Source organism: Ornithodoros turicata, chromosome 3 (genome assembly GCF_037126465.1).
Source record: "Ornithodoros turicata isolate Travis chromosome 3, ASM3712646v1, whole genome shotgun sequence".
Lineage (NCBI taxonomy): Eukaryota > Metazoa > Arthropoda > Arachnida > Ixodida > Argasidae > Ornithodoros > Ornithodoros turicata.
The window spans coordinates 102,187,045-102,214,330 of record NC_088203.1 but is presented as its reverse complement, the minus strand read 5'-3'; the positions used below and the strand labels follow the sequence as shown (position 1 = coordinate 102,214,330).

General features: G+C 46.9%; 2 protein-coding genes and 2 long non-coding RNA genes across 10 annotated transcripts in view; 2 read left to right on the top strand and 2 right to left on the bottom strand.

The window, feature by feature from the left end:
- Positions 1–27,286, top strand: part of LOC135389015 (epidermal growth factor receptor-like) — a 152,173-nt gene that overhangs the window by 114,782 nt on the left and 10,105 nt on the right. For 3 of the 7 annotated variants that reach the window (XM_064618933.1, XM_064618938.1, XM_064618937.1), the window contains 14 exons: positions 19,483–19,607; positions 19,688–20,471; positions 22,181–22,304; positions 22,398–22,565; positions 22,633–22,692; positions 23,544–23,743; positions 23,927–24,059; positions 24,671–24,740; positions 24,858–25,070; positions 25,764–25,865; positions 25,939–26,190; positions 26,287–26,405; positions 26,636–26,771; positions 27,126–27,266. In XM_064618933.1, the coding sequence (XP_064475003.1) occupies positions 19,483–19,607; positions 19,688–20,471; positions 22,181–22,304; positions 22,398–22,565; positions 22,633–22,692; positions 23,544–23,743; positions 23,927–24,059; positions 24,671–24,740; positions 24,858–25,070; positions 25,764–25,865; positions 25,939–26,190; positions 26,287–26,405; positions 26,636–26,771; positions 27,126–27,266 (2,627 nt within the window). Of the gene's footprint in view, positions 1–18,436; positions 18,871–19,482; positions 19,608–19,687; positions 20,472–22,180; positions 22,305–22,397; positions 22,566–22,632; positions 22,693–23,543; positions 23,744–23,926; positions 24,060–24,670; positions 24,741–24,857; positions 25,071–25,763; positions 25,866–25,938; positions 26,191–26,286; positions 26,406–26,635; positions 26,772–27,125; positions 27,267–27,286 lie in introns of those variants that run through there. The other 4 variants (XM_064618935.1, XM_064618936.1, XM_064618939.1 and 1 more) reach the window with 4 other exon arrangements.
- Positions 1,442–3,361, top strand: LOC135387572 (uncharacterized). Its single transcript, XR_010421204.1, has 3 exons — positions 1,442–2,260; positions 2,887–2,997; positions 3,065–3,361. It is a non-coding gene; the product is annotated as an uncharacterized LOC135387572 (long non-coding RNA).
- On the bottom strand, positions 3,763–5,527 carry LOC135387571 (uncharacterized). The gene is made up of 3 exons (XM_064616705.1): positions 4,862–5,527; positions 4,390–4,426; positions 3,763–4,106 (listed from the first exon to the last, which is right to left on the bottom strand). Exons 1-3 carry the CDS (start codon positions 5,096–5,098, stop codon positions 4,030–4,032), a joined length of 351 nt encoding a protein of 116 aa, XP_064472775.1. The 5' UTR covers positions 5,099–5,527; the 3' UTR covers positions 3,763–4,029.
- On the bottom strand, positions 15,478–16,372 carry LOC135387570 (uncharacterized). The gene is made up of 2 exons (XR_010421203.1): positions 16,144–16,372; positions 15,478–16,031 (listed from the first exon to the last, which is right to left on the bottom strand). It is a non-coding gene; the product is annotated as an uncharacterized LOC135387570 (long non-coding RNA).

Genomic DNA, 27,286 nt, shown 5'->3' with positions numbered 1-27,286 from the left:
CACCTGAAATGAATTATCTTTGGAGTGAAATTTATAAACTTGACAAAAGTCGTAGCAGGATGAAAGTGTCAGGCCTACTAGTTCGTCTCTACGTACACAATGCATTAAAAAAAGAAACAACAACAACAACTTTATTTTAAGATGATGATGAAAAAAAGAACACTTTCGAAGGATCTGATGCATTTCATTACGGAATCACTTTCGAACCTTTAATTTACTAAATTCAGTATTTCCTTTTGAACTCCGTCTCCTGGACCCCTTATTGAGAACAACCAACAAATCACATAACCAACAGCGCTGCAGCGCAATAACACACCGTTCACTGACCGGTTCGCCTGCAACCCTGAAATGTCCGGAACGAAACGACACCGGAGAGCACAATCGAAACGGAGACATCGAAAACAACATAACCAATCCTCAATATCATCATCATCATCCGCTGACCGGATACAACGCGCACCATGCAAACGTAAATAGCAACAGCTATAAAACTCTTCGTCGAGGCCAGCTACACAGCCTCTCGGATCACTGGCACGAAATCGCCTGCTGCAGCCGTTTCGAAGCGCCTCAATAGCTGGGTTCGGCATGCTTGTTTATTACTTTTACCTTCCCTTTGACGGGCACGTAATAAAACGGAAAAAATGTTGCGCCGGACGTAACAAAAACGTAATCAAAAGTATAAAAAAAAAGGGGAGGGTAATACTCTCTCCCTCTCCCAATCGCGTACGGCGTCCGAATACACCTGACCCCAGGGTGCTCTTTCACTGTGAAAGCTCGTGGCGTGGAAAGGAGGTGTAATGAAGGAGGGAGAGACGGGTAGGATTCCTCTTTGTAATTTCTTCAATCGTCTCGAAGCGGACGTATTGGAAGGAGGGAGGGAAGAGAGAGGTATAAGGATGACCTTGCTCGGCAAGGGAACGGCCGAAGAGGTGCGCTTTTTGTTCTGTATATTTTGCGATATTGGTTTTGTGTTGTTTCCTTCCGCGAGGAAGCGATGTGGTTGAGGAGGAAGGGAAAAGAAGAAAGAGAAATGGAGCGCCATGTTTGGCAGGCAGGTTGCCTCCGTGATGTCACAAGGCGGCTGCGTGTTGTTGTTGTGGCCCGTCTTCTGAGCAGCTGTTTTCTTGAAATGGCGTTTTTTTCATTGGCAGACGAGCTGTTTTGATGGAGTGATGCGGATGGGATGTCCTTTTTATTATCATCTTTTGCACGCTCGTTGCGATGACCGGCTGCAGGTTGTGTGCGGTGTGGGTTTTGTAAGCGAGAATTGTTTCTCAAGCGTTGGCCAAGGACGTCGCAGAGGACACGAAGAAAGAATAAATTCTTTCCAGCGTACGTTTAATTTAACGAAGCATTCATCGGATGCGACTACCTTGATGTCAAAACAAGATCGGTAGTCAACAACAACAGATAAATCAATGACGATAAATGATAGTCAAGGTGTAAATATTGCAAGCCGAAAATGATTCGAATGCCGTAGTCTCTCGTTTGAAGTTTCTGCTTCTGTTTTAAAGGGACAGTCGCATTCTCCGAGGTCAATTTCGAAACTAATGCGAATTCTAATTCCTTGCCGACCACTGAAATGGGCCCGAAAATACCATTTCGATCCGCGGCGTACTTTTCGCGCAATCCGATGAAAAGGAAACTGGAATCCTTGCACCCTCGCTCTCTAAAAGTGGGAGCAAACGTCACCCGGATAAGGCCAATCAGCGCGCGCCCAGGGTAAATGCGAGCCGCGCGCCTGTTTGCCGATCGCGAAGCGAAGGCGAAGGTAGCAAACATGGAGTCTGAAAACGAGAGTGATGTTTCTCTGTCGGGGGGAGATTCTGACGAACATGTAAGCGGTAGCGGCTACGAGTTAATGCTGTATGATGACCCATACTCTACGGACCCAATGCCTCTGGAACCCGCCGACCATGCACGAGATGTGGCTGCGGCTAACCCGCGGGATGACATTTTCAGGTGACGTATCTCTTTGCATGGTTGCCGTCGGATGTGCGAAATAGTTTAGAATGTTGAAATTGTTGTCGGCAGGTGTGTGTGTGTGTGGAGTCTGCGACCCACAGGAGCCCGACGAGCGCCTGTGTTGCCATTCTGTTGCCAGGGTGGTAGAAATGTGCAACAGTGCCGTCGTGCAGTGCATAACACAACACCCATTACTCAGGGACATCTGCCTCCGTAGAGAGCTTCTAGTGGTGTACGCGCCTCAATTCTGCCGCTATGATCAACATTTTAGGCGACTCAATCCCCAGGACCACAGGTAAGCCTGCTGCATGAGGCTGCCTGCTGCAGTTTGCTATGATTACGACCGTAATGATTTTTTCGGTTTAAATGACCTCCCATCAAGATTCGGAAGGGTAAACTCGGGTGCTAGTCGGGTGTTGTTGGTTACGCAAATTGTCGAACCTAAAGTGGACAGGGGTTGTATACAAAAGGGCGGCTATTCTCAGCAGCTTTTTGGCCTACACAAGTTTGTCCCCCATAAATCATAAGCGTGGTCGACAGCCGTGGAACGACCCAGAATCCTGGTCCAACAATTCCATTAGGAAAAGTGAAGCAACACAGTCGCCTCAGCTAGTCTCGACATGCTCTCAATTATGCCAGTTAGCCAGATTGGCAACACAAAACCCTCATTGACAGATATCCAGTGGGAATTCTGAAGACAGAAGCATTTGAGGTGCCAATAAAGGGGGGGGGGGGGGGGAGTATGTTACTGAAGAATGTAAGAGTAATATATTTTGGGAGAAATTGGATTTTGCCGGAATTGGAGGGAAGCTGGTTCGGGAGGGAGTTAGCTGTTGGAATCGGGTTCATCCTGAAAGAGGCGGACCATTTTTCTGTTGTACTATGTTGCACACCTGCCAACCTTCCACATTCAAAATGCAGGAGACCCCGGAACTAAGAAAGGAATGCACAGGCTTTGAACTCCAAGGTTGGGATAGTGTCTGTTCTTCTGTTCTGGCCATTGTCTTCCCAACACTGTGGGAGATTTGGCAGGTATGGAAATGCCCACAAGATATAGTGCTAAACAAAAAGAAATGTCATGTGGATTTGTCTTTTCCAGCTGCCTAAGGTTCACGGCATACTCGTCATTCACGAGATGGGTCTGGGGATACCTTGGTCCAAGGAACAGACGACAGGTTCCTGGATGCGTTGTCCGAGCCATCAGGAGGGAGTTCCCATCTTCGTCCTATCAAGGCTATCAGCGTTAGGACCATCGAAGCAAGGGTGTCTTGACAAGAGAGACAAGCTGGTGCATACTGATAGCTGAAACTGGAGACATGTAGTGGCAAGACATAAATTTTGCTGACATAGGCACACTTTGTGTAGATGAGCCCTTGGTCATCCCCCTTGCCTGCCATCAGAGGTTTTGGAGGATACTATAGGTGTGTGGTGTACGGATAGGTTGATCCGTACACCACACACCAATAGTATCCTCCTAAACCTCTGATGGGAGGCAAGGGGGATGATCAAGGGCTCATTTACACCAAGTGTGCCTATGTCAGCAAAATTTTCGTCTTGCAGCAATTTTCATCTTTTCGTCATTGCAGTGCGGGGGATGTTTTGTCTTGTCACTCTGTATCTCCAGTTGCAGTCAACAGACTGTCTACCCATCTGAACAGCAAAAACTACTACACGTGGCAGTTTTAGCTCTGGCATCAAATCCAGACTGTACTGCACTAAGTTAGTGCCGAGGTGGGAATATTTTAAATTCTGTGCAGATTGTCAATGCGGTGTAGTGACGGGAATAAAGAATGACCCTATAATTGTATCGATTTATTGTACAGTGGAGTATGACGGAGTGGGAATAACGAAATAGCATAGGTTTATTTGCCTCCCATTATGTATGGGAGGCACATAAACCTAAGCTATTTTATGTTGTGCTGTGGTTCTACATTAATGTGGTGTGAAGTCTGGGCGGTTACAGGTACGCTGCCACAGGGATGTTAGGAGGGTTCATGTTGGCAGATCCATATCTGTACTAATACGCTATGCAAGTCTGTGTACATTGTTTTCCTCTTCCTGGAATCAGGGGATGACAACCCCCTTGTGAGATGCGCCGTGAAGTGGGTCCCCAGCACTTGCTTCAGCCATGACCTCCACATCTGAAATATGGCCTCGAGTGTTAACACTCAAAAGAATACGTTGAGGGCCTAGCAGGTACAATAACAAATATAAAAATGACTATGCAAATAAATCTTCCCCTTTGCGGTCCCTATTTCACTGGCACAGTTATTTTCCTGTCGACATTACGTTATAAACGCTGGCAGCCGCATCACACAAGATTCCTTTCACAGAACTCGACAAGTTTCAGGGCTTGTACATATCCATTATTTTGTGGGACGTGCAAAAAGAATTGCAATATTTTCGTGGCTTGAGAAAACATACCAAATCCAGTTGATTCCGTTGACGTGCTTGCTGCCGCCTGAAATAGAGCCAGAAATTAGCAACAAGGCTGCAGTAGAATACTGATGCAAGTGTCTCGGACGTAGCCAAACACAGATTGCGATGCTTTCACATCCCTGAATGCTGCCATCAGGCCTACACTATGACCTGTAGAAACATCCACTAGCTGCAATAACATTAGAATAATGCTGTCATGTGGGAGTGTTACGTTACTCCTGCATAATACTGGCGACAATTAGCACAGCAACAACACACCAATCTTTTTTCTCTAGAGTACGCGTACTATTGCGTCAGGATGCTGCAATCATTGTAATAATTTGTGTACATTAGTATACCGGTGTGACTGTGACGTTACAATCGGCGGCGAGGCCAGGTGTTTGCGATGATGTTTACTGTGACAACTGATATTTTTCATCGCAGCGTATAGCTGTGACCACGCAAAATTGTCACTTACCTCCGTTACTGGTTCCTGCCCTTGTTCCTGATCGAATGTGGTAGGCACGGCGTCAATCTTCAGCCGCTTCTGTTTCTGCCGTAGCCCAAGCCGAACTTGCAATACATCTTCATCAAAATAGGCGTCGTCGGCGAAATGACAGGAACAGACGCGTGAAACATTCAATCCTTGGGCCACACCACAGTAGTGGCTGGCGATCGCTGTCTCCCACTTTCGTTTCGTTTCGTCATTGCGCATTGCGAGGTCGGTGAAATGTAAGCTCGGGATTCGCGTTATAAGTCTTTCTGCACCCGAGCACGTAGCACCGGTTTCCTGGCTGTGACATCGCACGTCAACGGCGTGAAATCCTAGGCCACACGCTGTAGTTCAAAGTACTTCAAAGCAAACGCGACAAGACAACAAGAAAAAGGGTCAGACGCACGCTCAGACACACACAGAATCTGCGGCGGGAAGGAGCGCCTCCTGATGGTTGGTTTATCCGGGTGACGTCATCCAGTGTCGGCGCCTTGCGGGGATTGCCGTGCGCGCCGGAAGCGCGAACATTTAAAAATCGTTTCTGAGTCAACCAAGTGGATTTGTGCGGAGAAAATTTGCCGGCGTACATTATGAACGACAGGGAACATGACCATAATAGTTCCGGAACACGCTTCCGGATGCGACTATCCCTTTAAAGAGAGCAGTATTTCACTCTTTGGTTTTAGCTCAAAGTTCATGCGAAAGGCTGGGAGGTGGCCGGTTCAAATCGTACCACCGGATTTGGTGTCTGAGGTCTCCTCTAGGTTTTCCGCAGGACTTTCCAGGCTGATGTCGACCCAATTCCCCCTGAAGTCGGCCCATGACGCATTATAACCCCCCCTCCCTGCATCCCAGTTCTTCCAGTTGCCCTCTCTCCATCTGTCCACGTCTCTACACTGCGTTCGAAGCCACAGTAGCTTCGCAGTTAAGAAACCGTACAAAAAAATGAATCGTTTTGTTTGTGTGTTCTAGCCTATTTTTTCACACTTCAGTTGCAACAACAGGAGCACACACAAAAAAAAGAAGAGAAATACGTAAATACCCGTGAGCAATTTTTTTTAATTACGTAATAATCGTATCGTCACAGCCTTTAAATATGAAGGGAGTTTTGACGCTTCTCCCCCATGTTACGCATGATAAAAAAAAAGTCTGTTATATCTTATATGCCAGGATGTAGACCTTCATCTTCAGGTTTTACAGCAAATGTGGTAACACACTACAAAAAACGGAACTGTGAGTGCCAAATCCAGCTGTGTGCATCCCGACCAGTAAGGCGGCCGTGGGACAGGTCACGTGCTTACAAGAACCAATAGGGTTTATTCACATGACGTCATCCGCAGGAGACCGCCACTGTCGCTTGCAGGCAGATGTGCTGCATCGGCCGCCATATTGTAGGTCCCATCCAAGCCGCTAACCATATCGCACCCACCGTATATGTTTGGTGTTTCATATTTACTGTGCAGTGTGATTTGTAGCATATTCAAGCAATTTTCATGTTTTCGAAGTTAATAGTCACCCAAAAAGCATATAGCAGCGTACTAATGCGGGAACATAACTTCGAGGGACCTATACTGTATGGCGGCGAGATGACGTCAGTGAATAAACCCTATAGAAATTCCAGAGGCTCTTGATCCCCCGACATCAGAGTTCGACTACGAAGTGTACTTCAGACTTTATCTCTCGCAAACTACGACAAGAAGAAAATCTTTACGCTTTCCTGTGGCGTCCAGTACTGTGCATACATCAAAGTGTCACAAACCCTTTTAAGAAACACAGTGACGCCAGTGCTTGTGCTCCTGCGCGTTTAGATACCCCTTCTTTACGTATGCGGACGCCAAGGCACGCGCGCAGCTTGACCCAGAAGGGCAAATCCCACGCCTCAGTCTAAAAGAAGAAGAAAGATGCCAACGGCAGAACAGCTGTTGCCTTACTATTCGATAAGGCACTACGAATTAAGCCGCATTACTGGTTGCACGCTGGAATCGGGAACAATTATCGCGATTACGTGGTCAGCATTATTAATCCTTCTGGTACGGTTGGTAAAGTAGAACAGGTTTTGGGTATCCTGCTCATGGCTGTCTGAATATTCGAAGTTGAAGCGAACAACTTTCGAGCCCGATGATAGGACCGTGTGATCGACGAAGATTTGAGCGGGATTTTGCGACGCGATTGTCCGCCACCTTGAAAGTAAACGCGCGATTTAATTCAACCTAGTTGCTCGATAATTTAAAGAAAAGATATATGGTGTGCACCGCCTGAACATGGGCGTTGCGAATCAGTATTTTCTGAGATAATTTACGAAATGAATAGCTTGTATGCGTGTTTAACAAAGTGTTTAAGTAGGCGATACTAAATAAAATAGATTGGAACTGAATTGGCATAAAGATACATTGGCAAATAAAAACGCAAAGCGGTCACCATACGAAAACAAGCACACAAGAAACTTTGGGAACCCCAAGCGTTGTATAAAAAAAAGCGTAATACACACAACCACGTTAAACTGGGCGGACCCGCACATCATCTCGTTCGGAGTAGACGGACTCGTATGGCACATTCGCCATAAACCCGGCAATTAAGCCTCGCTCTGCTCGAGATTTTGCGTGATCTGATGGTGCAGCGCCGCAGCAATATTGTACCGTATGCACTCTTTGCTGGGCGTCTCGTCAAGAGTGTAGTCTTGTCGTGCCGCACCCTTGCAGAAGGTTCGCCTGCCACTACGTTATGGCCTGGTGTCTTCTTTTGCCGGAAGGGGGCGGACGTCACCTTGCAGAAGTGTCTCGCCTGCTTTTTTTTTTCATTCAGCTGTTTAGTTGTTTGTGTTGAAGATCCAAGTGTTGTAGTTCAGAGAGGACTTCTTTGTGTTGTTAGGCGTGTCTTCTGCCAAGTTGGTGACTCGTACAGGTGCTTGAGGTCATCGTCTGCTTGTGGCCGCCGCTTGGATGAGGAGCGGCGCTAGTGGTGGCTCGAAATGAGCGTAGCCAAAGAAATTATGACAAGGACCCAAGTATGAGTTGATGCTGAGCAAAACCAAATGCTGTGAGTGTGTACTTAAACGTATAGGAAGCGTTGACATCCACGGATTTCCCACTGCCTCAGTACCTAATTCATACAAGCACCAACCTTCTTACGACTTCGTAACTGCTACGTTTAATGAAGTCATTAACCAACGTCATTAAGACAGAAAGCGTTTACCGTGCCGTTCATTACTCCATCTATGGTGCTTGACCTACACCGCGACGCCTAACCGTTGAATTCAAGCTTCTCCATCTGCCCCCCTAAACTTTGCTTTGTACTTGGCTTAAACAAAAGGAGTCTCAGATTTCCGCAGTTCTCGTCGATGACTGCACGGCAGAGCGTGACCCAGTTAGCCCGTGCTCATTGGCCCGTACGCCCTCCGCACACTGGACGCCCACGGGACTCAGATTACCTTTTTTGTCATCTTGCGGGCGGAGAAAAATAGAAGCAAAAAGTCCGCGCGAATTCTAGAGAGACGCTTCCTTATCGAAAGGTATACGTTTACTTTGGCGTGTAGGTCACTCAACCTCCGCAAAATTTTCCTCACCACCGATTATACTGGCCCGTTTCGCGCCTTAGCTTTCGGCTGTATCGAGTAGGTAGATGTGAAAGTGAAAGTAAAAGTGAAATGTGAAGGAAAAGACGTTGGTTTCACATTTGGATCACGTCGGCTGCTTTGTGTCGATAAAGCAATCCGGAATAAATCCGATCGAATCCGTTCCGTTGCGATGGGACTTCGTCCGCTTCGCGAAGTCGTTGTTGTCCGTCCTTCTATTTTGGTGTCACAAAATATAGGACGTGTAGGAAGGAGGTGTAGCTAATTTTGAGTTCGTTCTCGAAATTCGTCTTTTTAAGGGGAAAAGTACAGTGTTGGCGACGTACAAAGCACGGAGTATCGTTGGGAAATCTTATGTTGGGCATGCGGGTGGTGCGAGTACTGTAAACGTATTTATTTATTCGCGATGTATTCATTTTCGCGAATTTCGCGACCGCTAAGAAATCGCGAGAAATTGTACTCGCGAACACAGATTGACGTTTACCCCGCGAAGAGAAACCGCTCTGGAATCACGAAATCAAATACCCGCGAATAACTTCGCAAAAGACTGAATGCGAAAATTAATACGTCACGAATAAAAATACGTTTACAGTATCTTTGGTCTCTTGTATCCAAAGACTATCTCTAGCACTCTATATTTTATTCATGTGCCCGTTACTTGAACGTTTATTGAAAAAAAAAAAAAAAAAAAAAATCGAAAACGAAGTTTTAATTCGTTGCATCGTACATGTGTTGTACTGCACGCTAGAGTATTCAGCGAAAAATAATAATTTTCTATGTGTCCTCTCGTTAACATCCCTCCGCGCCTAACTCCGGCGTCAGGGAAACAAGATCGTCGGCTATTTCCCATTGGTTCTCGTAACCACGTGACCTCTCCCGTGGCAGCCTCACTGGCACAGATGCGTGCACTGATGTCATGCCTGGATGAGCATTCGGTATCAGTATCGGTATTCGCAGTGTGGATTTTCGGCACGTCTATTTCGCCCTTTGCTGTAAAACTTAGAATGCAAGTTCTCATCGACACAAAAATAACGTCATAGACCGAACTATCACAACCCCTTTAAAAGGACACGATCAGGCAGTGTTGCAAAACGGCTCACAACGTAATCACGTCTGGCAACGAAGGATACACGGCGCCCATGTTTACGTAACTCGAACGTACTTCTGCGTACGCCTTCGCGTTTCACGAAAGGTTTGTGACTTCGGTAAGTGAGGAACAAGCATCGACCCCTGTGTTTACTCATCGCCGTTTTTCTTTGCGTTCTGCCGAGTTATTAAAAGGAGACCCACACGAAAGTATTTCTGTTCCCACGCAAGAATTAGTTCTACTCGGATGACTTACCCCGCGGCCATTATCCGACGACCATTAACAGGAGCGCGTGCCGCTTTGCTTGACGGACTGACGTCACGCCGATTTCGGAACGCCGATTTCGGAACGCCATTGGTCAGAAGCGTTTTGCTCGCTTTCGATAATCTCTTTCTGTGGGATTGAGTTTCGAAGTCGTTTTTTTTTTCAAAATTAGGGTTATAAAACATTCAGGCGACGTCCGATACTACTACAAAGTTCAAGAACCAGACGCTAGTTAGCGTAGGTGTAGGGTTTAAATGAGCTGACGGAGCTGTGGGTGAATCGTTTTCGGCATATACATCGCATTTGTATTTGTTGGTGAACGGCGTTCGGTAGGCATTATGATACTTTAATATTTTAACAGTTTCGATTTGCGGTGAAGTGCTATACAAAAAAAAAAAAAAAAAAAAAGGGAAATGCGAAACAAAAAGAAGGGAGATGGGAAAAAGAGAGACAAATCGGGTGTTTCTAGTTTTTAATTCTAGTTTATTTTATTTTATTTTTTGCTAGCGCCGCGAAGCAACTGTGGCTATTAGCGGCGTACAGATGTGGACAGATGGAGAGAGGACAGCAGGAAGGAGTGTGTGTGTGGGGGGGGTTAGTATGCGTCCTGGGCCGACTTCAGGGGGAACTGTACCGACATTCGTCTGGAAAGTCTTCGAAAAACCCAGGGAAAACCTCAGACGGAACAGCCTATGGTATAGGATTCGAACCCACTACCTCCCAGTCTTCAGCACGATCGTGGCCACCACCGACGAGCGCTAATTCCAGTTCCTAAAAAGGTTGACTTTGGAGCGTGCGATCATCGCTAGTCAAAAGTGGTTACGCGGGCGAAACAATACGAATTCGCTGACCTTCGTTAACTCTCTCCCATAGTTCCGCTGAAGAGCAGCTTTGAATTTGAAGAGCAGCTTTGGATAGATTCCCGGCGTTCGAACGCCGCCGTGTTCTTCGCACTGCATCAGCCGAACTTCAGCGTTATCAACAACCACCTCTCTCTATTATATTTGGCTTCCTAATCATACAATGCGTATGCCGCATTGGAACATATGGTATGCGGTAGTCCCATCCCCCCTCCCCCCCCCCTTTATGTGAGCCCCATTTACCTCGAAACATATACAACAAACAAGTGTCCCCCTAACCCCCCACTCACCCAATATCTCCCTTCGCTATATTCGTTGCTGTCGACTTCTTTCTCGGAGAGGACGAAAGAAGTGGAAGGGCATTTTTTTCTCCCCTTCTTCTACTTCTTCTTCTTCTTCTTATTGTCCGACTGTAGGACAGAATAGCGTCAAGGTTATGGCACCTGAGAACATGGTCGGGTGAGCTCTAAGGTTTCCCAGCGGAGGGTTTCACCTTTTTGGGTGACCTCTTCGCAGGTGAACTTCAGCATTTCCCCGCCGTTTTCTCCCCCATGACAGTGAGGGTGTGTGATTTTTTTTCTCTTTCCCATCTCTATATCTTTTTTTAAAAGCATTTTGACGCCGTTACGCTGTTTATTGGGACACAACATTCCCACGTCCCCGCGGAATAAAATTAGCCTCGCAGATCGCCTTAAATTCTCTTGAAAGCTATTCATTTATATATATATATATATATCGTCTGGCGCTTTTCTCGCACGTAATTTTGATGAAATTCATGTAAGAAAACTATCTGGAACTATATAGAGTTGCAAAACGGAACCTAAACAAGGAACGTCACGTTTTTATGTAATATATAATATACAATATTTTAATATGTGATATTTAATTTTTCGTCGTAAGTTTAATATTTAATATACGGTATATAATATTTAAAATTAAGCTCGGTAGTCTCTGCGAAAACAACGTGGCGAATATGTCGGCTTGGAAGGTGTACAGTTCCAACAACAACTTTATTGTGAGATGATGAATGGGGAGTTTCATCATCAGTGTCGATACGCTACCTCATTGGTGGTGATGATGTGGGGAATGAAATGATGAGCTCCTTCACAATAAGTATCCAAGGCCGATGGTGTCCAGAGAGGTCAGAAGAACATTGAGGGCAGAGCGTTGGTGGGCTGGATTTGGGCAGGGTCCAAGCAATTTGAGAAGGAGGGGGTGGGGTGGGGGGTGTGGGGGTGAGAGTGAAGCTGATTAAGAGACCCGGAGGGGTGTATGGTTCGGGAAGGCTGGTAATGTGGGCAATGAAGAAGAACGTGCTCTAGATCTTCTAGAGCGCCGCAGTGACATCAGTTCCAACAAAACACACACACATACACACAAAAACACACACACAAAAAAAAAATAATGCACGTCAGGAATATGTATTGAAGGTACAACGAGGTGGCTAACTTCTCCAAATTTCTCAGAGTTCAGTCGTCCCCTTTCAGGTGTATTAAATACGTTACATTACATTATATCAAATACATCCAGAGCTCGAATCCTGTTCGAACTCCTCAACGAGAGGAACCTCCAGCACGGCTTGCTATACTAATTTCAAGGAAAGTAATTGCTATCACCAAATCTTCACTGAAGGTTCTTGCTCCCGTTAGCAGTTACTATTTTAATATATTCGCTCGTGCGGTGGCCTTGAAACGGGTTCTGCGAGTAGCACCAGGTGATTTGTCTTTTAAAGTATCACGTAGGTGATGTTAATTAGATACGAAGCAACGCCTGGTAAGTCTTCGTTGTTCATTTTCTTTTAATTTTTTTAATGTAAAAATTGTCCGAACTCGCCGATATTTATGTGATTGTACCGCCGGTGTACACGCGAAGGGGTTAGGTGATTCTAGTAGTGACGGCCTTGAACTTGATTAAGTAGCTTTTGAGTTCTGTGGAATATAAACGCGTGATTGTTTTGCTGTATGTGATCTTAACTCGATATTTCTCTTCCTTCTTTTTGTTTCGTTTGAGAAGTAAGCGTTTAAGGTGATTGCAAGTATGAGGTTACCTTATTTTTTTATTACTAGGTTAGGTGAGGCATTAGTTATTATTATTATATTATTATTATTATTATGTTATTTTTTATTACCCTCCCCGTTATTGATGCGGTAGCTCCAACATAACGCTAAGGTGACTCGCGGGTGGTGGGGTGGAATCCTACCAGACAGGTGTCGGAACTACGCCTTGAAGTCGGCCCAGGACGAGTAACTAATTTAGGGAACCGACTACCCCAACTTTGCACTTTGGTAAACCAGGGCGGGTACTATCCCCCCTATCCTCCACTAGCTTCTTCCTACTGTCATCCTTCTCAATCTGTCTGCACTTCTGTGCGCAGCGATCGCAGACCCAGTTGCGGTGACATTCGGTGCTGACACCGAATTAACAAAAATGTCACCTTTTCTATTACCGTGGAAAAGAGATACAACTTTTGTTGCCGTGAGATCTCAGTTCGACATCTCTGCTATACCATTGAACCAAAATGTCACGTTTGTTATAGGTTGTCCCGGAAAGTTTCCCCGATTTTTCAGCGTTTCCTGTCCCGTTTTTGTCCCCTATTTTAGTACTATTTTTGTCCCGCCAATCCCAGCTCTACACATCACCACTCACTTCACAGATCACAAGGCAGTACTCGTCGCTCTAAAGTAGTTGTACATATACCAGCAACAGAAGTGTCGACGTGTCGACATCCACACACAACAGCTACCGCTGAAATTCGCTTTACACAGTCGCAACCGTCCTGTATTTTTTTTTTCATTTTTTGTTTGCATTCCCTATCTACTCTAATTCTTATCAACATTCACTCTATTCGCTACATGTAACGTATTCCGGCATTCTGACGTCATTCCCTGACGTTTAATACTTCTTGCTTATCACCGCACTGTTCCGAACAGCAGCCCTATACCTCGGAACGGATATGTTACGCTCTGATGACCGTTCTCGAAGTCGGGAACTGAACTGGACGTGGCAGGAGACCAGCTAGCAACCTTGAGCCACGCGGGAAGACCTTCACTTCCAATCTTCTGGTCTGTGCAGCTATGTAGCAGAGTGGGCGGGGAAAGGAACAGCGATGGGTGCGGCCAGCTGACTTTCTTCTCTACTACGTGGTGGTGCTCTAACGGGGGCGAAGGAGAAGGGACGGAGGGGGGGGGGGGGGAACGCAGAGCCGGACATCATGCATTCCGCACCGGAACTAGATGGTGTAACGAGACAAGACAAAAAAAAAAAAAAACGAAACGTGATTGCGATTGTTTGGTTTGCGAGTTTCGTTTTTCTTTTATGACCGATGGGATGGGTTTTGTTCGTGTTTCGTGACAGGGAGAGGGGGAAGGAGGAGAGTGAAGCGGGTACCAAAATATGGGAAAAGGAGTGACGTATCTGGGAAGTGCAGAACTTTTCCACGTGACCAGACGGCTGCCAGCACGATTTGCGATCCACATATCTATAGCGCACCTCTTTAGTGTGCCTGGACGACCTCCAAGTGCCTCTCGAGCGCAGTTCAAACCCAACTCACAACACTTGAAAGCACGCGCAATCTGGCTGAGCGGAGGATCCGAAACACGACCGTCTGCAAATACAGAAACCATCCCGTCGTCTGCTTTGAAAAAGGCTCCGTCTGTTCGCCTCTTTCTGCTGCCAGATCGAGTTATCTCAAGGTACACATACCGGAACACGAGATGTGCACGACGTTTCCCAACACCTTGCGAGTACGTCGGTCTAAGTTTATCCCGTAACATCCTCTGTTTACCGTTGCTGACACACACGACCTTTCGACCGCAGCACCCTCACGTAACGACTCTGCTAAACGCTCGTGTAAACAGTTGCCCACACCACCTGCAGGATGAGAGTTGTAAAGATAACTAGCAGACGACGGATGGTTGTTCAGCTTGCGGCATTTTTGGGGAGTGTGGTTTCGTGGAGAGAGTTGCGTTTATTATGGTTAACCTTTATGGTGATTGCAGACGCTGTCGGCGTTAGGCCTAAGAGCCGCCTAAATGTATTGACGGGGGGGTGTTTTTTGGCACATGCAAGCAACCATGTTGTTGTTGGCTGTCTGTTAGGCAAGCTATAACGCGGGTGGTTACTCAAGGCGCCAGTAAAGTGGCCCAGAATATTTTCGTATAATCTATCAAGAGAAAGACGGATATTATTTAAAATACAGGGTGTGTGCAGAAAAACATGACCCGCATTTTTACATGTAACTCGTTGTCTACTTAGCCGAGGAACTTCCGGTGGCGCACGACGGCGTATTTATGCGTCCGAAAGCTACAAAAAAATCCTGGAAGCCATACTCAGTGTAAAAAAATAAACAGAGCGCGAAAACATGGGCTTCCATGCATTAGAATAGGGCGGTCATGACAGTGCATTGTAGTGCATTTCCGTCTCATGAGAGTTATGTGCAGGCACCGCTAGGGGTACTACCGATGAGCATCCATGTGGGACATCGTTTCGATTTATGCACCGATAGCTCCCCTAGCGGTACTTGAACACAACTCTCCTACGTGCACCATGTTGCCCTTTCACATACACCCTGTTGTCCACCATGTTGCCCTATTCTGATGCACGGAAGCTGACGTTTTCGTTGTTCCGTTTATTTTTTAAGCTGGGTATGGCTTCCACAATTTTTCTACAGATTTCGCACGCATAAATACGCCATCGTGCGCCACCGGAAGTTCGTTAGTTAGGTAGGCAACAAGCTATGTGCCTAAATGCGGGTCATGTTTTTCTGCACACACCCTGTATATCCTAAACTAAGCTAAACGCCCCTGCAAAGCCAGAGGAAGCAATTTGGTGCGATTTATTTTTCGAAAATTTCTTTACCCAAACGCCCCTCATTCGACGGACAACGCAAAGAGCGACTCACCATTTCCTCCTACGAAAATGCACAGTCCCGAATAACCTCAGCACAAACTATATAGCTGTGCGAGCCGAAAGGTATCCATCTACCCGGAGAAATACACGGGCTGACGGTATATATTGGAGACAAAAGCACGCGGAGCAACAGTCACGTCTGTCATTTTCTCCACGTGCATTCCTCACAATGGCTTCTTTCTTCCGCCGCGGATGCATTCTTTTGCCTTTGGCGTATTCTGCCTTCGGTCGGACAGAGTCATTAAGCGAGCAGCTTTTTTCCCCAGGGACCATTAGATCATCAAGGAAGAAAATGCGCTATGTGGGATGGAAAGTGGACGGCAGATTGCGCAGTCCGTTTTCAGATGCGTCCTAACTTGTCTCGGCTTGTGGCCGTCGGTCGAAGAGCTCTCTCTCTTGTGCTCGTCCTTGTTCTGGTAGCCCACGCTCAGGCTTCTTCATCGTTGATCTCTTCCACGAGCTTGCCTGCGTTTGTGCCATTTTATCGAAGAGTTGCAACTGATCGTGGCTTAGAAAAGGGGTTGTTTGTGTCTGGCACACCTGTGTTGAAAGGTCTGGGAGCAGGAGAACAACTTACCGGTTTTTCTCTCCGGGATATCGCATATCCCGTGGTCGATCATGAGTGTTACCCGCTGCCCGAGAACGGTGACGGTTTCGTTTTGGTTTTCTTTGGCTGATCGCAGTCTTCGTGAAACCAAATGGGCGCAAGAGACCTTAGCGACGGGCAGGGGGCCGCGGGTTCTGGACGCTGATACAGGAGAACGTACGTGAGGATGTGTAGCAGGCGTGTTCTGCACAGTTGTCTTGTACTGGCTCGCAGATCGGCTGTGGCACTGGTAGGCGTGTCTGAAATGTCGAGGCAAACTTCACCTGGAGGACATAAGGTCTAATCGCTAGTCCACGAAGGAGTTGTGAAGGAGAGGAAGGCTGTAAGAAAGAGAAAAAAGGAGGGGAAGATCGGGCGCCAAAGGCATCGTCTCGGAGCACACAGCGTGTACTTCATTTTCTTGTGTTTTGCTTACGTTCTCGGCAGTGCTAGGAGCACTGCTTGATGCACCAGCGACATGGCTGAGCGGCTTAAGGCGTCCCGCATGTTGGTGCTAGCCAAGATCGTGCTGAAGAGGTCGTGGGTTCGAATCCTACCCTCGGCCGTGCTGTCTGACGCTTTCCCAGGGTTTTCCGAAGGTTTTCCAGACGAATGCCTGCACCGTCCCCTCTGAAGTCTGCCCAGGACTCATACTAACCCACCTGTCTTCCACTCCTTCCTGCTGTCCTCTCTCCATCTGTCCACGTCTGTACGCAGCTCATAGCCACAGTTGCTTCGCGGCGCTAACACGGAACGAAAAAAAAAACTATTTGATGCTCTAGAGCACTCTACTAGATCTGTGGCTGTCCCTTCGCTACAGAGACATGAACATGACCCCTTATTTGTTTGAAGCGTCTGGCTTTGCTCTGAGCAGACGAAAGAATACATTAGCTCGTAGCCATCTCGTCGTCGAGGACGACGTGAGCTCGCAGCAGAAAACGTTGCACATGCCTCGTAGGCGCCACATCACTCTCGGGAATTACGGTGGAAGTTGAGCAGCGTGTCAAGTGGTTCGAGGTGAACCGTTCTCGCATTTCGCCAGGACTTGCCAGAAAGCAACGGCAACAGCAGCGCCTGCATGTGCATCAAAGTTTGGAGGAGCGCGGCGTTTCACGAAAACGTGACCGCGAGAGGCATTCGTGGCATTTTGGAAGTGCAGCGATCTCTGCAGCGAGCCCGCCGTGTTCCTGAGGGGGGGCTCCATATCTGAGCAGCTGGCGTTTCTCTGCCCCGCTGTTTCACGTATATACAAGGAGGGGCGATAGCACGTTCGATAGGTGAATGATGAGGAGTTGGGTTTTTTGAACCTTTCCAAGATATGGTCGAGGCCAGAAAGAGCATACGAAAGGCGAGGTAAAGTTTTGCAGAGGTGGAGTTCAAAGAAAATGTGAAAAGGGAGGAAATTTAGTCGAACAGCGCTCGACACATACCATTTCAACGTCATCAGTTTTCCTTTTCATCCATGCCTATATATAAATGCGCGTCGCTGTACGACTTCTTTTCGGTCGATTCGATGGGGTCAGCCAGGGATTTTGCGCAGGAATTCCGAGGCGGCGTCTGTGACACCCGTACCCGCTGGTTGTTCGGGGTTTTCTTGCCGTTTTTGCTGGTATTTTGGTGATGTTTTATCACCTCCGGTGGGTGGTTACGAGTGCTTTGAGAATATCCTGGGGTCAACCGAAATGCCGTTTGTATATGAACGTGCGTTTAACGTTTTTTTTTTTTTTGTTTTTCCATAATCGATTACTGATTTGGAAAAACGGTTTCACCGTGGCTGTCGCACAGAAAATACTTTTACAATACAATTTTGCCTTCTACATTGTATGTAATTGAAAGTTTACCGCTGCGTCTTCCGCAGTACAACGTACAAAATGGCTGCCGACACCGAGCCTGTCATGGCGGCATCACAGATGTCCGTCGCTGGCAACAAACTTTGCAACTCCGTTTGAAACGAACTGGCAACTTTGCCGTTAGCAGAAGTCGTCTATATTCGAAAGACCGACATAGCGTTATACACTTAGAAGATACTGGTTACAAAAATATTACTCAATGACGCTGAAAGATTGCTACTTTTGCTGTCTCCACGCAGTAGACACACACGACGTGTTACGACGAAAGCTCCGATCTCACTATAGGCCCATATAAGATTTTCCGTTGAGCTTTCCTGTCTTTACGCAAAGTCTTATCCAACCAGAACGTAAATAGTCGTCCGAGAACGTCGTCAGAGATAAGATAAAAGTTGCGCTTTCGACAAGACTCGCAACATACTTCAGGAGACCCGAAAGTGGACATAGTCCGTCTCGAAGCCTTCTCAAGGAGTTCTGTGCCAATCTCGGGAAAACCGTGCGATCTTTCGAGACTGAAGACGTTTTGTGGCGGTCTTGCTCTTACAGTGTGTATCCTCCACGATGAAGTCACGGACACAACCGAATCGGACGTGGGTTTCACCGATCGTGCGCGGTACGAACGATCGGTGGTTAGGCCTAACCAGGCCGTAAGGATGGCAGTGGCATCGACGAGACTAAGGAGAAGACGGTTGTGAGAGATAAAAAAAAAAAGGTGTTGGCGACTCGAAGGAAAGACAAAGTGGCGGTGATGCAGAGAGTGTCGGGGAGGTAACGATGCGAGTGTGTGGGACTTTGCTGGCCCTGCTAGCATGGACGGTTCTCGCCGGGCCAGTCCTGGCGCATCGACACAGAGAAGTCAGAAAAGGAAAAAGTGGGTGTCCTTCTTTTTTTGCTCTGTCTCTATCTCTCTCTGTTTTTTTTTTTTTTATTGTAGCAATCCGCGTGACAGTGTTCGAAGTGTATCTGCGTGTGTGTGTGGTTTTGTTTGGTTAGATTGTATTTCAATGTGGTGTTCTTCATGGTGAACTTACGTGTGGTTTTTCACCTGGCTGTGTAAGAACCATTTATATATCTGCATCAACGTGTTGCAGTCGTGTGCGGGATGAGTAATATTTATTTGACATTCACGTTATTTTTATACTGCTTTAATCCAACTCGTGAAGGTATGTATAAAAGAGACGCATGGACATACACGTAAAGGTCTTGACTAGATACTAGAGGATATTATGCTCGGCATTCAAGTAATGGATTTTATTTGTTACGTAACATCTACATCTATTAGCCAGTAATATGAACGCATTGGTAACGAGAGTGTGAAATGAGTTATTCTTTCCGTATATAATGTTATTTATATTTATCCGATTTTTCACGCCGAACGGTGGCCGTGTATCTGTACACTGTTCGTTTTTTTTTTCTCCTTTTTAATTCACCGTGCAACTGCGAAATAAATTACATTCCTTCTTCTTCTTCCCCCTTCCACCAGTTTGCATCGGCACCAATGGCCGTATGTCCGTACCTTCAAACCGGGAGCACCACTACCAGAACCTCAGGGACCGGTACACAAACTGTACATATGTAGATGGAAACTTGGAACTGACATGGCTACAGGTGCCCGCATTTTTAGTTTTTGAACGCTGTATACTTTCATGGGAACCCGCGATGACGTTTATTTTCATCCCCTCTTCCAGAACGCGAGCTTGGACCTGAGCTTCCTTCGCGACATCCGCGAAGTGACGGGCTTCGTCCTCATCTCGCACGTCGACGTCCAGAAGATCGTCTTGCCCAGCCTGATGATCATCCGCGGACGGAACCTCTTCAAGCTCAACGTCCACGACGAAGAGTTTGCCCTTCTGGTCACGCTGAGCCGCATGGAGAACCTGGAGCTCCCCGCGCTCCGAGACATCTTGCGGGGCAACGTCGGCTTCTTCAACAACTACAACCTCTGCCACATGAAGAACATTCAGTGGGAAGAGATACTTTCGGGGCCGCCCGCGAAGATGGTGTACAGTTACAATTTTACTCAACCGGAACGCGCCTGTCCGCCGTGTGACTCCACCTGTCCGGGGGGACACTGCTGGGGCGAGGGAGCTCACAACTGCCAAAAGTTTTCCAAGGTGAACTGTTCGCCGCAGTGTCACCAGGGGAGGTGTTTCGGGCCGGAACCGCGCGACTGTTGTCACCTGTTCTGCGCCGGTGGTTGTGTGGGACCGAAGCAGAGCGACTGTCTTGCGTGCCAGAATTTCTACGACGATGGTGTGTGTAAGCAAGAGTGTCCGCCCATGATGAGGTATAATCCGAATACTTACTCGTGGGAGTACAACCCGGAGGGGAAGTACGCGTACGGGGCGACGTGTGTCAAGGACTGTCCGGAACATCTGCTCAGGGATAACGGTGCGTGTGTGAGGAACTGCCCGCCGAATAAGAAGGCTCAGCATGGCGAGTGCGTGCCCTGCGACGGACCGTGCCCCAAGAGTGAGTATATGCAACGTTCCTCGATCGTCGTCGTGTTGTTCTACAACGAATTTGTCTATAACGAATTTGTCTATAACGAACTTTGAGGAAACAGCGCTGCTCCCATTTAGTGTTTTGGGTATACGCGTTTTTCGTTTATTCGAACTTTTGGTTGCCTGTACTGAATCATCCTGACGCAACTGAATTAGTTTGTATGGAAGTTTGCGTAACGAAGCGGACATGTTTATTAGGTGAGCAAAGCTGAAGACTCCCACGACACTCTTACTACGTTCCGTATACCCAGGAATGTAGAGCCCTTCATCGTAATCAGAATTCATTGTAATATCGAGCCGTTTATTTATTATCTTACAACTTGGTTATACTGAGCTCTCGGGTAAACCACAGTATTAATCACTTGGGCGAGAAAATTTCGCAGTACGCTGTTCTTCGGTTTAGCTCCGGTAAGACGATAACACTTGTGTTAGCTCGTATAACGCGAAAAGATCGACTCGGTTTATTCAGATTGCCATATGGTCACACGAGAAATAATCAGCGTATGCGAAGCACCAAAGAAATCGTTTGCAAAAAAAACTGCCCACGTTGCGAGTAAGGATCTGATGCGAAGGGAAGCTTCGGCTTTTTCCCGCGGCGTCCTCTTTCCTTTCGTGAGGTACAGCCGCGCCGGCCTACGTCGTCGCGGTTTACGGGCGGAGAGTACGGACGAATTTCACGACTGACTTTCGCAAAGTACGTTTTACGCAGCGAACCACGATGCCTCGTCCCACGCGTGACTACAACAGCGCGCGCGTCAAGAGGGTTCTGAATTTCACGTCGCGCTTGGGAATGGCGCATGCGCAGTTGTCAGGCGAACCGACAACCGCCCGCGTAACGCGCGGATTGCGCAGGCTTCGCGTATCAGGCGCGCTGTTTTCACGGAGCGTTTCGCGGAGTGAATTACGCACCGCGTGGGTCGGCCTAAACCGCTAAGCCTCGTTGCCACAGCTCAGAAAATTTGTAAGTGTCATCAGCTGTGTGCAGTTTCTGGCGACCCTGAGCTTGGACTCCGCCGGCAATAATCCTAGCTCGCTCAAAGAAGCCGATCTCTATTTTACAAAATACAATCTCTGTTATTGTAGAGTATTGCATTGCGAAAGTTAATGCAATTCAATGCCTGGAGCATTACACATGCACACACTACAAGAGCATGCAGAGATCCTCATCTTGTGCTAATTTTTCTTTAGCTCCCATTATTGATGTAGAACATGAAATTCGCAATCTCTACATATAGGTGTATTGTTCATAAAACGTCAGCATTAGCAACATGTTAATATCACTAGCTATTAACAAATGGTTGTGTTTTCTTTTCATTTTATTAAATGTAAAATGCCAGATTCTTGCAATTCGGATGTTTAGTGAGATGGACAGTGGCAAATATTACGATTCTGCTTTTTAAAAGTCCCGCTTTTCATCTGAATTGAGCATAATTCGTTGATAACGAATTCAAACATCGTAACAAAACCTGTCCAAGTTAGGCACAGCAGCGCGGCGCGATTGCTGGCGGTCGTTGCACGTAAGGTACCAACGCCGCATCCTTCTGTCATTGGTAACCAGATTTATTTGTATTTTTGAAAAATTTTAAATTTTGGTACCTGTTTTTTCCCCACTGTTAACGTTACTTAAAAGCATCGTAGGTCGTGTCTAATTAAACCTGGATTTGAAACTTCTTATAGACTGCCACGGAGTTGATGTGGTCAACTCCATGAACATCGAAGGCTTCCGCGGCTGCACCATCATCGAAGGGTCACTCACAATCCTAGACACCACTTTTAATGGCTTCCAAGAAGTCTACACAAAGTAAGGGATTCCTGACTTTGCAAGCAACGCAACTCTGCCCGTTTCAACGTCACGGAGCACAATCTCTAACCTTCTCACACCTGTTTGCTGTAGCTTTTCATTTGGCCCACGCTATGACAAGATGGATCCCAACAGGCTGGAAGTCTTCAGCACGTTGAAAGAGGTCACGGGCTTTGTAAATATTCAGGCGTCTCACCCAAACTTCACTTCACTCCGCTACTTTCGGAACCTGGAGATCATCGGTGGTCGGACTCTTACAGAGTGAGTATTTTCACGCAGGCCAATGGCGTAGGACAAAGAGGAAATGCTCTTTTCTGTTTCCCTTCAGTGGGCAGAAAAGTCACGTAAGTCAGTACCACTCAGATGATACACAGCTAATCAACAACAGGTAAAAAGAAAAAAACAATCGAACGCTCGGTGTTAAGTGTAGCTGTGTCTCGTACGTTTGGTGTAGCTTTTGTCATTGTCTGCAAGCGTGTAGAGGTGGTAATAATTGGTGAGGAAGTTTTTCTAAACCTCTCTCCCAATCTAATCTTATTTTGATGTCTCTGTTGAGCAAAGCAGCTGAGAAAGCTTTAGTTTAGGCTCTTACAGCAGCTGTTACAAGCATGTACTGGCTCCCTATGTGCATATGGACATTGTAGGATTCACTGTGTCGTCACCCTGAAATCTGTCTGTGGATGTAATGCTTGTATTGTACATTCATGTGACATGTTGCATGTGTGTTCGTCTTCGGTGGTTCTTGTGCATCTACTGAATGATTAGGGCCAGACTTTTTCGGGTTTTATTTTTGGTCAAATTCGGGGGGTAAATATCGGGTGATATTTTTCATTTGAAAATTCGGGTGTATTCGGGTTAAATCCTGTTACGGCACATTCTGTCGTCAGGAATTCGGGTGTATTCGGGTGATTTTTTTTTTGTTTAATAAAAATTTGTCTTAACGTGGAGCTAATGTTTAGCAATGTTATCAAACTTTATTTTAATGAATGCTTATGGGTGTGCTACGCAACCCGGATATTTTCGGGTAGATTCGGGTTAAACCCGAATTTTGCAGATTTCGTTCGGGGGGTAAATATCGGGCGGATACGGGTTTAACCCTAAAAAGTCAGACCCTATGAATGATGTGCTGCGAAATCTGTAGTCAGTAAAATGTATTTCTCTTTTTCAGCAGCTTGCATGCCCTCTTTCACATAGTTCCTTTCCCTGTCGTGCTTTCTAATTCTACCTGACACCTTGTAGGTACTTTGCTGCACTCTACATTGTGAAAACTTCACTCAAGTCACTGAATCTGCGAAGCCTCAGGAAGATCCGGTCGGGAAGCGTGGCGATCCTGGAAAACAAGGACCTGTGCTTTGCGAGCAGTGTCGACTGGCACCAGATAGTGAAGTCCAACGTTCACAGCGTATTGCTGCAGCGCAATTCCAACGATACTGACTGCCGTGAGTCTGCTCTTTCTCGTGCCAGCAAGTCACTGGCTACGACCTTTTGAGTTCTGCTGTTATAGGTTTTGTGAGGCCCTGGAACTTTTCGCCTTCTTGTACAATAATACTTGAGCTGTTGATGTGTAGTAGCCACAGGCAATACGTACTAAGTGTTATACTATTTTTATTTCGTTAAAACAGAAGCCCTGAATCTTGTGTGTCACCCTCAATGCTCAACCAGTGGTTGCTGGGGCCCTGCACCCAATGAATGTCTGTCTTGCAAATCGTTCCGCCTGGATGACACCTGCATTGAGAAGTGCGAGACCTCGAAAGGGTAAGCCCTTTTGTTGAGCAACCTCATATTGATTGTTTGCGTTGTTACCGTCACATATATTCTCGGCGCATATTTTCACATGCACTTTCTTGTTTCAAGTGCATGTGAAGTTTTGCTTTTCGACTTGACTTGCTTTTTGCCTTTTGACTTTTGCTTCTTGCTTAATGGCTGCTGGGGGGCCTTATCTTTCCAGTGGATTTCCACTGTGTGCTTATACTATGTGCACATAAAGTTGAATCGCAGAAATTAGAAAGAACATGAGAGAACTGATGTTCTGAGGCTGGAACAACATAGAAGGGACAATCACATACAAGGCCTCAAGTTGCCTAAGAAATTAACGAAGTAATGATGGAAGGAAAGATGGACCGGTAATCCAGAAGATGTGGGTTCGAGTCCTACAGCGGGCTAACCTTTTCAGTGACTTCCATCTTTCATCATTAGAAAGAACCTTTGTGTACCACGTGATTTTTCTTGATGATGACGTCTTTTGCCGCGAAATCTGAGAAATTAACTGCCACCACATCACGCATGTCAATGTTCCGCTTTGTGACAACGGATCTGCACACAACACCGCTCCTCGTTGCTAATGTATCCCGCCACCTTTTTTGCAGCATTTTCGACAACGGAAACTACGTCTGCAACCGCTGCCACGAAGAGTGCCTCGGCGAGTGTTTTGGGCCTGTGAGTCATTCCATGTCCCTTACAGAAGCTATACAGCAATTGCAGTATCGCATCATTTTTTTGTTTGTACACGAGGCTGTGGACACCGTTCTGACCGCTCGTGTCTGGCCGTTTCAGGGTGCAAACAACTGTAGCCGGTGTCGCCACGTCCGCGATGGCCCTTACTGTGTGAGGCAGTGTCCCGAGTCCAAGTTCGACCAGAACGGGGTGTGCATGCCCTGTCACGACAACTGCGTTGGGGGTTGCACGGGTCCCAACAACACCATCGGGTCTGGGGCGTGCAACTCTTGCGAGAAGGCCATCGTCAGCGCCTACGACCCTAATGTCGTGGTAAGCGTCGTAACTGTCGAAAATTGCTCGTGTATCAGGTACATTGCTTTAGAGCCCTACACCACCCGCGGATGGAAGCGGATATTCGCGGATATCTGCAAGATACTTGCGGATTCGGGTGAAAATTTTGCGCTTTCTGCGGTGTGCGGATCGAATGCGGATGCGAAGGCAGCGGATGGGATGCGGATATACCGCGTGCTGTAATTTTTCCGCCAGTAATTTATTTGTATGGCGCGCCGACAGCGAGCGCATCCTCGGGTTCACCTTTGACCATATGCACGGCCAAGACGGGAGAGGAGGCATTCTGGCGTCTTGAACCACGCGAGCACCAGCGAGGTAGCGTTCCACGCGTTCCAGAAGTCTCTCCATATGGCGTTTGTTGAACGGTTTACCTTTGCTTGTCGTCGTGAGTCCTTCCGTGAGAGCATGGAGGCATCCGAAATTATGCCAACATGCTTCCGGCGGTCTTTACGCGTTCTTCGAAACGTGCGGATTTTGCGGATCGGATGCGGATGTTGCGTTTTGCTCAATGGATCGGATGCGGTTGTAAACGGTTGTGTACGCTGCGGATGCAGATAACGTGTGCGTGGATGGGGGTCGGATGCGGATGCCAAAAATGCCATCCGCGCAGGGCTCTACCTTGCTTAGCAGTTTGGTATGTCACTGCTAAACGCGCCTCCTGGTGTATCACAGGAACAGTGCCTCAAGTCCGAAGAACCTTGCCCGTTGGGTTTCTACAAGGAGTTCATTGGTCCGCAAGAGGAAGGTCCACTCAAGTCGCTCACGGGGAAATTTGTGAGTCTTTGTTGTTTCTGCTTAATGGGGACGGTGCTCTGACGGCGCAATTTCTGAAAATTATATCTGATAGGTGTGCCGCAAGTGCCATCAGCGTTGCAGAAACTGCACCCAGTACTCCATCCATGTGTCCGTGTGCGAGTGCCTGCACTACAGCAACGGGGAACAATGTGAAGACCAGTGCCAGCGTGACCATTACCCGGACGAAGCCAACCGGCGATGCGTGCGTTGCCACGATGAGTGCCGCGGATGCACGGGGCCCACCGCTGCACATTGTACCAACTGCAGAAACTTCCGCATCTACACGTCGGAGAACCGTACTTCGGTAAGGGTGTGGCTTAAATTTTATTCTCGGCAGCATTCCGTTTCGTGAGACAGCATGAAATCTACTCGTGCTAACATTGTTCTCATTGTTCTGCAGTTCAACTGCACAGCCACCTGTCCTCCTGATAAGCCCTTCAAGGTCTTTGATGACATGACAACGAAGGACCCACATTGTTCAGTTGATGATCCAACACCAGTCGCCGTGCATGGAAGGATGTGAGTTTTTTTTTTCTATATTATATGTATTAATATATTAATATAGTGCCTGTAGAGCATGTAGAGAAGCAACATTTGGGGGAATACAGTGTGAGACACATAGATTGCAACGGTATAAATTCGGTAGGATCTTGAAGACACGAGATGCAGTCAGTTGTGGTGCTTCAAATTACAGTGTGGCTTATATATTCGCAATCCGTTAAGACATTTACTTTTCTCTCCTTGATCAGTGAGGAGGACCACTTGCCAGCCATCTTGGCCAGTGCAGGAGGATGCATATTGCTCCTGGGAATCTTCCTGGCTGTGTTCAGCTACAGTTGGTTCCAGCGAGCAAAGACTAAAGAAAACACCGTGAAGATGACCATGGTAATGATACATCGAAGCTTAGGCATGTCAATGAATGCTTTTGACAGGGATACCGTGCAACATTTCTGTTCCTCTTATCAACATTTTTCTTACTAACACACACCTCTTCTTGTTCTTTTGCCTTTCCTGCTCCATTTCAGAATGCATACTGTGGTATGTTTTGCTCTTCTATATGTACTAATACTTCTATCAAAGCATTTGTGTGTCCAGTGTAGTGGATAAAAACTGTACAGAAGCTGCCTGATTACTGTTTTTTTTTTTTTCAGCATAAATTTGCTGAACGTTGAGATCATGTTCGTGAATGTTCACTGGTGAAATGATATGTTCACACGCATTCATTGGTTCGAATTTTAGCGTATGAGCGGATTTGAAGACAACGAGCCACTGAAGCCGACCGACATCAAGCCGAACTTGGCACAACTGCGCATCGTGAAAGAAGCAGAACTAAGGAAAGGAGGCATATTGGGCTACGGCGCTTTCGGAACTGTCTATAAGGTATACGTTACGAGACTTAC